Raw genomic sequence first — 16,252 nt, forward strand, 5'->3', positions numbered from 1 at the left:
ATTCCCAGATGATGTCCATGAAGGGCCCTTATCTGATGTGTGTATGTGTCATATGTAACACGTGTGTTTATCTCAGTGGCTGTTCATTTCATAATCAAGCCGAGACTGAAATCTGGGTCTCGTCACCCCACTCTGGGATTTTTCTTGCATGGTGTACCTCTCTGCATGTATCTGATGCTTCCATTGTATAGAAAGCAAGTATGTTCTTAAAGCACAGCTGGGAGCGTGGTTTATAATAGAGATGTTAATTATTTTTCTTCATTGTCAGATAATACAAAACATTCATTTGCTTCGGACTTAAAACAATTATTAAGCAGCAATGATTATTTTATCATGAGTGTGAGTGAATTGACATTTAAATACACATTACAAACCACGTAATTTCTTGATATTCTTTCTTGATATTCCTTTAAACATTTGCCAAGGAAACTAGAGTACACATGATGTGACTGTAGGAAGTGGATGTAGTTTAAATATTCTAACTAAAGCTCTCTCTCGTTTAGCGTCTTGTCAAAAACCATATGTCGCCCTCATTGACGGTATCACAATTGGTGGGGTAAGTGAACTTTTCATCATTTTCATTGTATGAGCCGTATTAAAATAAGGTAATGATTATTTCATATAAGTGAGACACTGAATGCAGTACAGTACAGCTCAGTGAAATGTGTTTATTTCAGTTTCAGATCCTGGAAGATTTGGGATATAAAATGTATTGGAGCCAAAAGAATATTTCATGTTTTTAATTATGCTATAATCTATTTTAACCTTTGTAATTATCAGACTCTCTTAGGCCACAGAAACTGATTGTACTTTTAAAAACTTACTTGTGTGCGTGCACGTGTGTGTGTGTGTGCGTGCATGTGTGTGTGCGCATGTGTGTATGCATGTGTGTATGCATGTGTGTGTATGCACGTGTGTGTGTGCGTGCGTGTTTGTGGTGTAGGGGGTAAAATGTGAGACTCTGCAGGCATGCATGTGCCATGCTGCATGGGTGGCAGAGAACAGCTTGTCTATCAGCTTCAACTTCTACCGTCCTTGAGCCAAGCCTCTTGTTATTTTTCTCCTGCGTATGTCGGGCTGCTTGGCCTGCAAACTTCAGAGATTCTCCTGATTTTGTTCCCATCTCCTTTGAAGAGCCCTGGGTTGTAGACACCTGGCTGTATGTAGGTTTTGGGGATCCAAACACAGATTCCCAGGCCTGTGCATCAAGTGCTTTGCCCACTGAGCCCTTTGCCCAGCTCTGCCTGCACTGGTCTCTTTACATGTGGGACGTGCAGTGAGCTCGGGGCTGCGTGCACACTAAGCAAATGTTGTACTCCTCAACTTCATCCTTAGCCCTTGCCTTTTGAGGCAGGGATTTAATATATAGCCCAGGTCAGCTACAAACTTGTCATGTGGGCTGTGGCAACTTTGAGCTCAAGGTGCTCCTGCCTCTACACCCCAAGTCTACATCGCTGTAGCCCACTCTCCTACCGACACATTAACAGTGCTTCCGTAGTGTTGGGGGAACAACTCCATTAGACCTGCAGTAGGGGGAGGTGGCTCACTGAATTGTTCCTGCCCTGTAACATTTCACAATCGTCTCCTCGGAGACAGGGTTGTCCCCTGTGCTTAGGTAGTCTTGGTTTCTCAGTCCTTTGGCTTCTCCCAGGTGCGGGGGGTTGCAGGTGTATGCCACTAGACCCAGGCCGGTGTTCTTAAAAATGTGTTCCTTTCAGTTGACAAATGCGTTACTTGGTGCCTGTACTATCACGAAGAAGACTCAGATGCGCTTTGAACAACTTGCTTTGAAGTTGGAGGAGATATGAAATAATTACAGACCAGATGGCAAATTGTCTGGTGCCGACTGTCACAAATTCTAGTCCCCACAGAATGAGGGGTCAGGAAGGACTGCAGGGCAGAGAGAGGACTGTGTGGAGAAGTCGGGGAATTGAACTGACTTGGGAAGGCAGTGTGGGCAAGAGAAGACAACCTGAGAAAACCCGTCTTTCTCTGTGTGGGGAGAGGGGTGAGTGCCCTGGTGCACCTGGGAGGTCAGAGGGCAGCGCATGGGAGTCACTTTCTCCTTCTTCCACGTGGCTTAGGCACTGAGGTCAGCTCCTCAGACTTTGGTGACCAAGACCTTTACCCATGGAGGAATCTCTGAGCCTAGTAGAGTCCAGAGAGATCGGGATGGGAAAATAGCAGGCCACTGTTACAGAGGAGCTGGATGCCCTGGGGCTGCAGAGGGGATGAGTGTAGGCCAACAGTAGGGGAGGGAGATAGAGGGATGGCCTCAGGGAAGAGGAAAAACCCACCAGGAGAGAGGGAAAACCTCAGAAGATACAGTGCTGTCCCAAGGCCACTCCCAGGGAGCGTCACTGGCAGGGAGTGTTCTCAGCTGAGCAGAGGTCTGGTGGCTCCTTTGACAAGGTGCAGGGGTTAGATACAGGATGTTAAAGATTGATTAGTTAATGCAGTAAAGACGGAAGGCTTTAAAACCTTCCTTGTATAGCAGAGAAGCATCTCCAAAATTAATGGTTAAATAAAATACAACATTAAGCTTTAGAATTTTTTTTGAAAACTATTTATTTATTTATTTTGAGTCAAGATCTTGGTATTCCACGCAGGCCTCAAGCTCTGTGGAGCTGAGGATGACTTTGAATTTCTGAGCCTCTGCCTTTGCCTCCCAAGTGCTAAAATTACAAGTTTCTACTTGGTTTTCTGCAGTGCTTGAGACTGTACCCAGGACTTTGTGCAGACCTCCCATACAGCCCTCCTGTCTACTCCTCCCTTCTCTCCTTCAAATCCATGGCCTTTTCTTATTGCATAAGTGCACGTGCGTGCACACGTATACACATGCGTGCCTAAATACAACCTGCTCAGTCCGTACGTTATTTTTGTGTGTTTTTCAAGGCTAACCATTGGGCGTTGGCTAACCAAATTTTTTAGTAGCCAACTTGGGGAAGTTTTATAACTGGTCTCACTAAATGCTGCATGTTAGAATAATGATATGGCTAATTTTATTTGATAAAATAGGTTAATAAATGTATTAAATATTCTTTTCAAAATTATTGAAATTTTCTATAAGTTGATCAAGCTTTTATAGTTATTAATACAAGTAATAAGCAGTACTGAGCTTCCGCAGAGGGCGGGTATCCGGTAGTGCTGGGAAGACCCAGCACACAACACAGACCACTGCTGGAAACTGCTCACTTAGAGCAGGCCAGGCTCGCCTGGCAGAGATGCCTGTGAAGTTTGGTGTAGAAACTTCATGTTGAGGCTTGGGGTTTCCTTCAGCCCACATGCTGAAGCAGATTGCTGTGGAATATAAGATAACACCTGCTCGCTTTGTAATACTTGTGTGTTCATCTTTCCATTTTTACCACACGTTAAGGCATTTTTTCCCCTTCTTTTCCTAGGGAGTTGGTGTTTCCGTTCATGGGCGATTCCGAGTGGCTACCGAAAGGACCCTCTTTGCAATGCCAGAAACGGGAATAGGTAAACCACCGAAAAAGCTTTGTAATTCCTTTTGAATCACATTTCTTTACTACTTTATACATATACATATGGAGCCAGAAGATGCCATGTGAGACACCACGATGAAAGAACTCACAAAAATGACACTCTGTATTAGCTCAGTAATTATAGCACAGCTGAGACCATTTATCGGAAGATACTAGTTCCCTGTAGTTAATCTTAGGTAAGGATAAAAAAAAAATACCCTCCCATTTCCATTCATTGGTCAACATTACTATTTTGTGGTAAAAGTGAGTCACCCCAGCAGGGTTTGCTGAAAGGACCCTTGTGTCTTCACTCGATCACCGTGGTCCCCGCCAGATGCCTGCTGTCTGTGGAGGGGTCTGCTGCTCTCCGTTGCCGATGGCTTTTGGTTCTGGTTGTGTTCACTTGCCCCTCAGTGCTGAGACCCCATATAGCGTGGTCCCGCGCCAGCCTTCTTCGCGCTGCTGTGGTCTCTCTGAGTTCGTGTGAATGTCAGTCCTGCTGTGTCTGGGAGACAGTTCCCTGGACTCACCCGCCACCTCTGGCCCTTAACAGTCTTCCTGCCTGCTCTTCCTTGCAGACCCCTGAGCCTTTTGACAAAGACATCCCGTGTAGGGCCGGATGCTCCAGTCTCTCTCACGCTGCACATTGTCTTCCTTGTGTCTCCTCCTCCCTAGCCCTTTTCCAGGTACCTAACCTCTGCGGTGATTCAGACTGCAGTCCAGATATCAGAAACTTAGAAGCTGACATTCGTACACAGTATTGGTCTTTTTGCTCTGAGTTACCTCACTCAGAATGAGTTTTTTCCTAGCTGCATGGTGTAATTGTACCACATTTTCACGATGTGTTCATCAGCTGACGTACATTTAGGTATTTACAGTTTGGGGCTATTATGAATAGAGCAGCAATGAGCGTGGTTAAGCAAGTGTCCTTGTGACAGGATGGAGAGTCCTCTGGGTATATGCCCGGGAATGGGTAGCTGGTTCTTGAGTTAGATCGATTTCCATGTTTTCTGCGCTAATCCTACTGATCCATGAGCACTAGGAGATCTCCATCTCCTGATGTCTTCTTCAGTTTCTTTCTTCAGTATCTTAGAGTTTCTATTGTGCAAGTCTTCCACCTGCTCGGTTAGAGTTATCCTGAGATATTTTTGTGTTGAGGCTGTTGTAAAGTTACTATTCCTTGCATTTCTTCTTTCCCAGTATGTTTGTCATTTGTATATGGGAAGTCTACTCATTTGCGTGTGTTGACTTTTATGTCCCGCTACTTTGCTAAAAGTGTTTAAACAGCTGCAGAAGTTTTCCTGGGGGAGTTTTTAAGTGTCATTTGTGTATCCAATCATATCGTCTGCAATTAAGATACCTTGACTTCTCCAAATTGCATCTCCTTGATCTCCTTCAGTTGTTTGGTTGCTCTAGCCAAGACCTCCAGTTCTATACTGGGTAGGGATGGAGAGAGTGCACTACCTCATCTTATTCCTTATCCCCATGTGAGTTGGTGTTGACTGCGGGCTTCCTGTAAGTTAGTTACCTTTATTAATAGGTATGGCCCACGTATCACTAGTCTCTCAATCCTGCATCTCTGGGATAAAGACAAGTTGATAATGCTAGATGTTTGCTTGGATTTGGTTTGGGGGTATTTTACTGAGAATTTTTGCATTTATGTTCATAAGGGGTATTTGTCTAAAAACCTTTTTGTTAGGTTTTTGTGTCATTTAGGTATTGGGATATTAGTGGCTTCTTAAAAGGAACTAGAAAGTGAACCTTCAGTTTCTATTTTGTGGAATAATTTGAAGAATATTGGTGTTAATTCTTATTTGAGGGACTGGTATAATTCTGCAATGAATCCATCTGGCTCCCTGAAGTTTTTTGTTGTTGTTGGGAGATTTAATTGCTTTTATTTCATGAGGGGTTATGAGCCATTATACATTGCTTATCTTGACTTAATTCTGGTAGGTCATTTATATCAAGGAATTCATCTGTTTCTTCTAGATTCTCCACTTTGGTGAAGTATAGATTTTTAAAACTATCCTTATGATTTTCTGAATAGCGTGGTGTCTGTTGTGTCTTCCTTTTCATCTTGAATTTTATTCAGTTGGAGCTTCTGTTAGTTGGTTTGCGGATGTGTTTGTCAGTCTTGTTGACTAGTCTCAACCATCTCTGTTTCATTGATTCTTTGTATTGATTTTGTTATCATTTTTATTTCATTGGCGGCAGCCCTGAGTTTATTTCCTCCCATCTACTGTTTGGGGTGTTATGTCTTCTTGTTGTTCTAGAGATTTTAGGCGTGTAGTTAAGTTACTAATACGAGAATCCACTACATCTTTGTCAGCTTGAGGAATATTCCTTCCATATTGCTGAAGAACAGGCATTGGATTTTGTCAGAATTTTGTTCCTATGCCTATCCCTTCCCGAGGCTCAGGTCCCTTCTTCACACACTGTACTGAGGAGCTCTAAGGGGAACCCTGGATGGGGTGACCCTGAGGTGTAACTGGGGACAGCACCAGGCTGTTCAGTTTGTGCTTCTGGGCAGAGGAGGCAGGTCAGGAAAGAGCACTGTAGTTGAAGGGATGCAAGCCCAGAGCTGTGGTTTTGCCTGTGGAGATGCTGGCTCACCATGTGACTGCAGAGAAGACAGCGCTCAAGTTTGGTGTTTGAGGGAAAAGGCAAAGCTAGGTTTGAGGCTGTTCATCGGCTTGAGCCTATTCGACAGGACCGCAGACTGCTTGGCTTAAAGCGACACATTGCTTCTCGCATCTCTGGGGGCTGAGAGTCAGGGTCAAGCTGTCAGTAAGCTCAGTTCCTCCTGAGCTGCCATCTTCCACTTTCAGATGGCCGCCTCCCTGCCCTGTCTTCATGTGGCCTTTCCTCCGTGTGTGGATCTCTTTCATAAAGATAGTTCTGTTGGTTTATGGCATCCCCTTGCACTCTGACATACCTGAATTCTTGAACCTTTTCATTGGGCAAAACCGGCTGCCCAGTAATAACACAGAAACTTATTAATTATAAACACTTGCCCATAGCTTAGGCTTGTTTCTAACTAGCTCTTACAACTTAACCCATTTCTATTCATCTATGTATTGCCGTGTGGCTTTTTTTACCTGCCCTCCAGCTTGTCTTGCTTGCTCTGCATCTCCTGGTGACCCCACTTTTCTCCTCCCAGAGTCCTCTGTGTCTGCGTGTTGGCCTGCACCTCCTGCCTAGCTAATGACCATTTAGCTGTTTATTAAATTAAGGTCTTTACAGTGTACGAAGGATTATTCCACAGCACCTGAAACTCCACCTCTAAATAATATAGTTACATTGTGGGCTGAGGCTTCAACATCCAGACTTGCGGAACAATTTTCTTAATAACTGAGAGTAATCAGCATATAGATTTTACTTAAATCCACGGGAGTCAAGGCAGCTAACCCCAGGTGGGCATCCTCATAGCAGGAGTGCTGTCTGCAGCACTCAGAGGTCAAGCCACTAGAGACTGCGACGGGGAAAAGAAGCACTCATTGTGTGTCAAAGGCTGGGCCATGCCATGTAGGACAAGGGCATGTGTCAGGACAGGAGGGTCTCCTGTGTTCAGAACGTCCCTGCGATTCTGGTCAGGAGGTGAGTGCCGAGCAGATGAGAAGACGCTCGAGAGACTGGGCCAGCGTGTGGTCTAAGAGATACAGCTGAAAACATGGGTGGACACTTACAGCTATGTTAGAGGTATTCTCAGAGAAAACACAGCTTCTGGAAAGTTTCAGAAATGTGAAGACTCTGAGAGGAATTCATGTTTAAAATACCATACGTTCTGGGCATGGTGACCCATGCCTGTAATCCTAGTGCTGGGGAGAGAGCAGGCTGAGGGAAGAGACCACAAGTCCACGTCCACACTGGACTACTCTGAAAGGCCCTCTCCCGAGTTAATAGGAAAAGAAGCTCCGTGCTTTCTGTTTGGAAAGGAGATATTTTGTTAGCTGCATTGACTCTCTCTCTTTAGGTACTGCCCACCTTTTGTCTTTGAGACAGGGTCTCTTTCTCCGGGAGCTTGGTCAAGCTAGACATGTGACCCGGGTACCTCTCTGGCTTTGCTTGTCCAGTTCTGGGACTGAAATCAGACGCTGCCACACCTGAATTTTGAAGTGTGAGGTCTAGGAGTCAAAGGCAGGTCCCCCTGAGCCATCTGTCCCCAATACCGCATGCTCCTAATATACAAGGTACTGTGAAATACTTGACTGCATACGACACATACTTTGGTGACCTCTCTAGCAGTGAGATGCGGAGAATTTGAAAAATATACAGAATACGTTAACAGCTTATAACATGTTTGTGATTCGAGTTCAGTGTATAGCATGTAATATTGGTAGTACAGGTTCCGTCTGTGTAGACGATCTAAGAGACTCACTCCACCCTCCGTTCGAATTATTCTTTTTGCTGTCCTTACAGGGCTCTTTCCTGATGTGGGCGGCGGTTATTTCTTGCCACGACTTCAAGGCAAACTGGGCTACTTCCTTGCCCTGACCGGGTTCAGACTGAAAGGAAGAGACGTGCACAGGGCAGGAATCGCCACCCATTTTGTAGATTCAGAGAAGGTAATTTTTTGGGGTTGAGATCACGGGTCTTTGGTGAATATGAGTATGAAGGTTGAATTTATTGGTTAGAGCTGTATGACCTCGCAGAGATCACCTCAGCCCAGCCCCACATCCCCTCCTCACCGTCCCACAGCACAAGGGCTGCTTCGTTTCCTGTCTCGTCCTCCCTTCTGAGGCAGCATTTGCTGCGCATGTGCACGGAGCTGCAGTCCACGTGTCTTCCAGGGCCGATGTGAAGGGAACATAGATCTTAAGGACCCCAAGGGGTTAAAAGCTTTCTGCCTCTGTCAAGTTGCGGGTCTTGTTTTCTTTCCTTTTAGCTGCACAAGTTAGAGGACGAGTTGCTGGCCTTGAAGTCGCCCTCGGCAGAAGATGTTGCGGGTGTCTTAGAAAGCTACCAGGCACAGGTAAGTGGTTCCCAGTCACAGGAACGTAAGGTGCTCACACAGCGAGCTGACAGTAAGCATTGGTTCGCTTCAATAGAAAGAGCATTGAGGAGCCCGGTGGTGCGGGCACACTCCTTTAATTCCAGCACTGGGAGGCAGAGGCAGGCAGATCTGTGAGTTCAAGGCCAGCCTGGTGTACAAGAGCTAGTTCCAGGACAGGCTCCAAAGTTGCTGAGAAACCCTGTCTCAAAAGACAAAAAAAAAGGGGGGGAGGGAGGGAGGGAGGGAGGGAGGGAGGGAGGGAGGGAGGGAGGGAAGGAAGGAAGGAAGGAAGGAAGGAAGGAAGGAAGGAAGGAAGGAAGGAAGGAAGGAAGAGCATTGAGGGTCATTTATTTTAAGGCTTGGTGGGAGGACCAGAGCTTCAGTGTTGGGCTAGCCACCTGATACCTGCCCTCCTCCTGTGAAACTGCATAGCTTGTCTTTTGAACTTAAAGTGCTCAGCTTTGGAAGGAGCTTCTGCAGAAGCTTTTGCTGTGCTCTGTGGCATTTCTGTGACAGAGGTTCAACGTTCAGACTATTTGTGGCGCTGCTAAAATGAACCGCCAATAATACAGTGTGCTGCGATGTTTCCTTCTTATGTCACCTGAGTTTTCTTATAAAGGCCAAAAATAGAAGCTGGGGCGGTAGCAACCCAGTCAGTAACGTGTTTGCTGCACAAGCATCTCAGGACTTGAATTTGATCCCCAGCGCCCACTTACGGGAGCTTTTTATAAATCGAGATATGGTACATTTGTTAGCCTAACTCTGGGAAGGCGGAGACAGGAAGTCCCCTGAGACCTGTTGAGCAGCCAGCCTAGCTTAGGTTAAAAGGTGAGCTCCAAGTGCCGATGAACTAACACTGTGAGAGGAATAACACATAAGGTTGATGCCTGGTCTCCACAATTACATACCCACACTATATATTTGCATGTGGTGTACATGCATGCATGTGTGCGTGCGCGTATATACACACACACATATACACACACACACAAATACATAGAGCCAAGAATCCTTACAAATCATAATCAAATATGTGATCGTCTAAAATTTCACTGAAATTGTAGTAAAGGAAGAAAAAGTGCAGAGATTGACGAAGTCAAATGAAATGAGAGAAAACAAAGGTGGAAATGATGTATAATACAGTGGCGGCTTTAGAGAAGAGGGCTCTACCTACAAGTGACATCATCCTTGGGGGGGGGGTCAGCCGGAGCAGCTGAGTCCTGTGGCGAGCCCTTTAAGGAGCCAGGAGCCTCTGAAGACCTGCGCAGTGGGCAGGAGTGTAGCGCGGTGGTGGGGTGTTTGCTTGGCGTGTGCATCTGTAAGGCTGTTTCTTCAGTACCACAAGGGGAAGAGAGAGAGTAGGGGAGGAAGAACGGAGAGACCTGGAGGCAGGGATACTGGTGTGGAGCGGGAAAAAATAAAAATAAAAATGTCTTACAAGTTTTAGTGAGTGCAGTTAGATCTCCAAAAGTCTAGAAAGCCCGGCCAAGGCCCAGGGATGGGCAGGTGCTGTGCAGAAGGGAGAGGCGATGGCAAATGGGAGGACCTGTAGCCACTTTGAGCAGCGAGCAGGCTTGCAGATCCAGGGTCTGCCGTCTTCCTCCATGTGCTGGCACTCGGGGAGCTGTTCCTGACACATGGAGGAACTTGCCTGGTCCTGGGAATGCGCCATTCAGTTGGCAGCTGTGGTGGGCACGCCATATAACTTACTGCAGATAAACAGGACCATCCAGAGGGCTGGATTCCTAAGTACTGGAATGGAGAAACACATGATATGCAGGCTTTCAAGCGATATCTTGATTGGAGTTCAGTGTCTAAAAGCTGTGTAACAGGGCTGCCTTGTAGACCAAAACTCAGCCCATTGCTGCAATGCAGCCTAGCCTTCCGATACAGTATGCGTTCCGTACCATAAGAACGACCTTGGTAAAGCGGCACCTGCTGTGTCGTGTGAGGTGTGGGTGGTAAAAGAGAAATTAACTGAAATGTAAACAGGAGAGAGCTCAGGTTGAGAGACCGTAAATGATGAGTACTGAATACTGTAGTGGCCTAGCTCTTGTGGTTGGCTTCCAGGGGCAGTTTTCTCCCCCTGAAGGTCGAGCTGCAGGGATGCCAGGCAGGCAGTGGGGGTTTCTAGTTCCGATGGGTACTTGACATGGTGTTGTAAGGTCTTAGGTCCTAGACTCTTATCTTTAGATGCACAGAAACATTAAGGTGACAGGAATAAAGAAATGAGAGTGCCTTTGGCACTTTGCAGCGCTTGTCTGCAGCTCTGAGATTCTCTGATGTTCGAGCATACGGTAGCAGCTATTTATGAGGGTGTTAAATGTAATTTGGATGAAAGCGATAATCTGTCACAAATGTGTCATTAAACGTGATGAACTTGTAACGAATTTTTTAAAAAAGATTTGAGTCACTTCAGATTTCTTCTTTTCAAACAGTCCAAGATGGATCAAGACAAATCTGTCGTATTTGAGGAACACATGGACAAAATAAACAGGTACTGAACACAAGGTACTGATCACGCTGTCCTTTGGGAGGCTGAATCAAGTCAGATCTGCTCCCGCTGTCATTGAGAAAACTCCACATTTTGAGATGGATAAACTCCACATTTTGAGATGGATAGTATCCTGCTTTTCTTTTCATTTACCTTTGAAAGTAACCTCTCACCCACTCTTGAAAGAGGAGTTATTCGTTGCTGGCCTCTCTGGTGCTTGCTCATTTTCATACAAATATCTCTTTTTTTTTTTTTTTTTTTTAGCTCATGTAGACCAGGCTGGTCTCGAACTCACAGAGATCCGCCTTCCTCTGCCTCCCAAGTGCTGGGATTAAAGGCGTGCGCCACCATCGCCCGGCCCAAATATCTCTTTTTAAAGTTGGGGAGAAAGGCCAGAGAGTAATTGAATTATCTTACCTTTTGTCTTCACAATGTCATCTTCCAAGAAGGTACTATTAAGCCGGTCAGCCAGAGGCTCTGTGCTGGGATCTGGGACTAGCCAGCTGGCCCAAGGGAAGAATGAAAGGAAGATGGCTGCGAGATAGTGCTGTCCTCTCTGTTCTGAAGCATCGGGTTTTGTAGTTTAGGCAGTATTTAAGTGTAAGTCCCAGGAATGCACAGAAGCAATTGATAAGGCAGGAGTAGCTTCATGTTTCCCTGGCAGTGGTAGACGACAATTGTTCTTACCAGGGAAGCGGTGAGCATTTCTTCCTTCGCAAAACGCCTTGAAAGTCTTAATTTCTTGTGTGCTGGTGAAATTGTGCTTCTTTTTTTTTTTTACAGTTGTTTTTCAGCCAATTCTGTGGAACAGATTATTGAGAACTTACAGCAGGATGGTTCACCTTTTGCCATACAACAATTAAAGGTATGAATCTTTCTATCCCAGCTGAGTCTGGACATCTTGGGACAGGGAAGCCTGCCTGAGGGTTGTCAATATTCCATGATAGTGTTTACAAAGCCTCTGAAAGCCTTTCTCCTAAACCATGACTGTACCCAAATGTCATGTCTATCTTCCGGCTTTTGAGAAACCAAGTGAAGCTGGTTTTGTGTCCCTTGCATGTAACAAAGAAGGACTTTAGTGGAAGTATTGCATTTTCAAATGTCCCTTTGTCTTCTGGGAGAAGCAAATAGAAACATTTTTTTTAGAAGGACTGTGTCACTGCAGAGTAGGCACCTGGTGACATTACAGTGGCGGTTTTGCCTATTAATAATGTTTAATATGAAAGATGGTCTCCTTTAGCCGAGCGATTAAAGAAGTGATACTGTTTAAGCTGGCGTGCCGCCATTTCCTGTCACCACTGAGTTTTAAGCAGTGTTCCTCAGAGTTAGCAGCACTTTGGACTTTCTACACATACCTGGTTAACAGCGGAGAAAAACCATTTGGGCTAAGTGTTATATGCATGGGCTCGATACCCTTGGGGCTGTCATAGGACTGAAGTATTTCAGAATCCTAGACAGAGAAAGAGAAGGTTTGTCTTCATCTGCAGATGAGCCCGCATCGCGCTGCACAGCAGTGGCTTGGATGTTCATTTCCAGAATGGCAACACACTCCATTGGGCTTCCTAGCAGATTTTTACTTTTGTGAGAATTGTTGTGGCCCTTATTATTGTATGATTCACATTTCTGTTAGGTATACAGCCACAGTAGTATTACAAAGCCCGGCCTCGTATGTACACATAATATTTATTATCCTAAACACTCTTCCAATAAGGTGGTTTCTCCTTGTCCTTAAGCCCTGGTTGGTTCCACACTCTTACCACTATGTGCTACCATTTCTTCTTCATTTTGGTCATTCAAGAGCACATAAAATAACATTGTATTGTGGTCTTGATGTGCATTTCCATGATAACTAATGAGGTCAAATGCCATTTTATATATTTAGTGACCATATGAGTATCTTTTCACATGAAGTACCTTTTAAATACTCACCATATTTTGTAAAATTTATCCGTGCTGGGTATGAGTCCTTCAGTTGACATCTAGATTGCATACACTTTCTCCTTTAGCCCTTCCCTTCTCTTTCTCTTCCGGATTCCACACGAAGAATAAAGGGTTTCATAGTAACCCAGCTTGTCTTTTCCCCTTTATTATTTGTTCTTTTAGACCTTTTAATGAAATTATAGCTACCTTTGAAAACTTTCAGATAATAAAATACATCATATACAAAGGCATTAGGACCTTTAGTATCTTCCAAAGAGAAAAGTCAATATTATATTTTACGTTTAGAGTCTCCAAGCCCTCCTGTGGGTTTGGTGACCCCCTGGCAGGACTCACAAGACTCAGCATGTAGTGACACACACTCAGAAAAGCCAAAGGGAAGGCACGTGAAGTGAGATTGGAGAGAACCAGAGTTCCAGGTGGAGTCACCAAGCGTCTGCCTGTACCTCAGCACATGTCCGTATTCAGTGTCAAGATGGTCACTGGGGACTGGTCACGTGCTCACTCTCCACCTAGTGCACTGGAATTCCGGTGTCCTTAGAGGAATGCTCACACCTCTTCTCTGCACATGTGCTGTGCTCTCTCATTTAGGCCCACGTTTATATCTGGTGACGTTGCAATTTCTTTATAGAGAATTGCATTTGTATGTTTTTCATTGGATTTAGCAGTAGATAGTGATGGTTTTGAAGCCTTTGAAATGGTATCATTTAAAAGTTCATTTCTGTTAGGATATAGAAGTAAAACTGAAGCCAAAATTTGTATATATACCTTCTACCTTGTATCCAGGATGGCTAAACTCATTATGGAAGTATTTATAGTTTATAGATTACTTTGAATATTTGGGGATTTAACTTTATTTCCCTTCTTTTTTTCTTCTAACTTCTTCACCTGCATTCTTCCCACTTTCCGCCCACACCCCACTGCCCATCTTCCTACGCTGGCTTATACCACCAGCACTATTTGGTGGGAATGGTGAGAGCTCCTCATGTTGTCTTTCTGTCTTGGGGAAAGCTTTTCAGAACACTGATGTCGCTATTGCTGTGTGAGATCTTTATCAATCAAGACCAGTTTGAAAACCTGAGGGCATCGGAGTCTGAGCGCAAGCACTCAGGCAGAGGCCCAATCCAGTCATCATCCACGCTTTGTCTTGTTCATGCTCTCGATGTAGTGGGAAGCCATTGCCTGACGAGTCCATGGATTTAGTGCATTCTCATCCAGTAACATCATTACAAGTCAAGGAGAAAGATAAGTCAGGGTAGAAAGTGCTAAGAACTTTAAAGGCCTCCTCCTTGCGCCTTCTTAAGGTACATTCCTCTGTATTTCTCTGTACTGGCAAAATTACATTTTAGACACATCTGTTTAATCCCTCTCCATCATCTTCCTTGGACTTCCCTTTACTCTCATGGCTCTTACTTTGTACAGAAGAAGGAGGTGGGTATCCCTAACTAAATACAGTGGACCATACACATAGAAAGACAAGAATGTAGCAAGGGGACTTGTTGCTTGTTGGAGAGAAGAGTGTCTTCAGTGGGTAAGAAGATATCCAGTAGATTATAAGGAAGTAATACACATATAAAACTAAAAAAAATAAATAAAAGTTTAAAAATAAAATATATAGAATTCAAAGTGAGAGTTCTTTGAACCCAGTTTAAACCTTTGAGCCATCAATCAATAATCCATCTGAAAACGGTTTGTGCAGTTATAAAGGAGAATGCAGGTATGTGGTGGCCTCTTGAGGCAATCAGGTGGCCACAGTCAGCTGCGTGGCTTGGAACACTAGTAATAGGCTCTTTAGATTCAGAACAAGTCCCGTGGCATTGTAGCTGAAGGATCGGGTATGACATTCTTACTTTTTAATTAATATTAAGGAGAGTTAGTCATGTTTTCTCTGTCCAGGTTACATCGAGGTTTCTCAGTGGGCGAAGAGCCCACTGCAGTTGAGACACGTCCAGCTCACAGCTGCTACCTCCCTGCTCCTTCCTTTGCTTACTTTCTTTAAGCTCTTTGCTGAGAGCCCTGGACAGAGCAGTCAGCAACTCCTTCCCAGCCGCTCAGCTCTCCTTTCCTGCCTTGAGATGTTGAGGGATGCCCCTGAGATGATGTGTAATCTGTGTAAACACTCCAGTAAGGTTTATTTGACCAGGCTCTATGTCGCTGCATTCGTGGAAGGGCCTGTGTTCCTGCTGTGGCGGGCTGGCAAGTTTGTGTCTCCTGCTTTCGCAGGGCGAGGCTGAGGCATGTTTTTATGAGTCTCTGGCCCGTGGAAGAAGTTCTAAAGCACAGGTGTTAGTCTGGCTTCCATAGGAATTCAGCTTGCTTATTACATACAGCAAAGGGGCAGTTGGCTAACAAGGAATATTTTTTTCCCCAAAGGTGATTAACAAAATGTCTCCGACATCCCTAAAGATCACACTGAGGCAGCTCACGGAGGGCTCTTCCAAGACCTTGCCAGAGGTACTGACCATGGAGTATCGCCTAAGTCAAGCCTGTATGGTAAGAATTTTATACTGAGTGTTGTTGTTTTCTAGTTAGGAAATTCCTTGCAGAGCATGTAAAATTTAGATTAGAATTTTACAATTTACACCTTTGCAAGTGGCAGACAGATTATCAAGGCTTGAAGGAAGGTAGAGGAATTGGACCACAGTCCAGGAACATGATTAGTCTTTAAGAAAACCATGGTGAGTGTGCAGGGTGGTGAGCATGCAGGGTCTGTGGGCTCATGGTGAGTGTGCAGGGTGGTGAGTGTGCAGGGTCTATGGGCTCATGGTGAATGTGCAGGGTCTATGGGCTCATGGTGAGCGTGCAGGGTGGCGAGTGTTCAGGGTAGTGAGTGTGCAGGGTCTGTGGGCAAGTTCTCGAGTTATAGGCATTGAAAGAAAGGAGATTAAAGGCATAGAAAATACTTTGAATAAAATCATGGGGCTGGAGAGATGGCTCAAAGGTTAAGAGCACTGCCTGCTCTCCCAGAGGTCCTGAGTTCAGTTCCCAGTAACCACATGGTGGCTCACAACCATCTATGATGAAATCTGGCGCCCTTTTCTGGTGTGTGTGCAGGCATGCAGGCTAAATAAATTTTTTTTTTTTTTTGGGCTTTTCGAGACAGGGTTTCTCTGTGGTTTTGGAGCCTGTCCTGGAACTAGCTCTTGTAGACCAGGCTGGTCTCGAACTCACAGAGATCCGCCTGCCTCTGCCTCCCAAGTGCTGGGATTAAAGGTGTGCGCTACCACTGCCCGGCATAAATATTTTTAAATAAAAATAAATAAATAAAATCATGGAAGAGAAGTTTCCAAGTCTAGGGAGATGGTATCTAGGTGAATGAGGCAGTCAGAGCACAAATATCCC

The 16,252-nt window shown here is 45.0% G+C and overlaps 1 protein-coding gene across 2 annotated transcripts in view; it reads left to right on the top strand.

Annotated features, from left to right (window-relative positions):
• Hibch (3-hydroxyisobutyryl-CoA hydrolase) overlaps positions 1-16,252 on the top strand; it is a 44,623-nt gene that overhangs the window by 23,101 nt on the left and 5,270 nt on the right. For both annotated transcript variants that reach the window (XM_057758554.1, XM_057758556.1), the window contains 7 exons: positions 504-556; positions 3,402-3,480; positions 7,905-8,050; positions 8,371-8,457; positions 10,917-10,975; positions 11,756-11,837; positions 15,284-15,403. In XM_057758554.1, coding sequence (XP_057614537.1) covers positions 504-556; positions 3,402-3,480; positions 7,905-8,050; positions 8,371-8,457; positions 10,917-10,975; positions 11,756-11,837; positions 15,284-15,403 — 626 coding nt within the window. The remainder of the gene's footprint in view (positions 1-503; positions 557-3,401; positions 3,481-7,904; positions 8,051-8,370; positions 8,458-10,916; positions 10,976-11,755; positions 11,838-15,283; positions 15,404-16,252) is intronic.

Source organism: Chionomys nivalis, chromosome 26 (genome assembly GCF_950005125.1).
Source record: "Chionomys nivalis chromosome 26, mChiNiv1.1, whole genome shotgun sequence".
NCBI lineage: Eukaryota > Metazoa > Chordata > Mammalia > Rodentia > Cricetidae > Chionomys > Chionomys nivalis.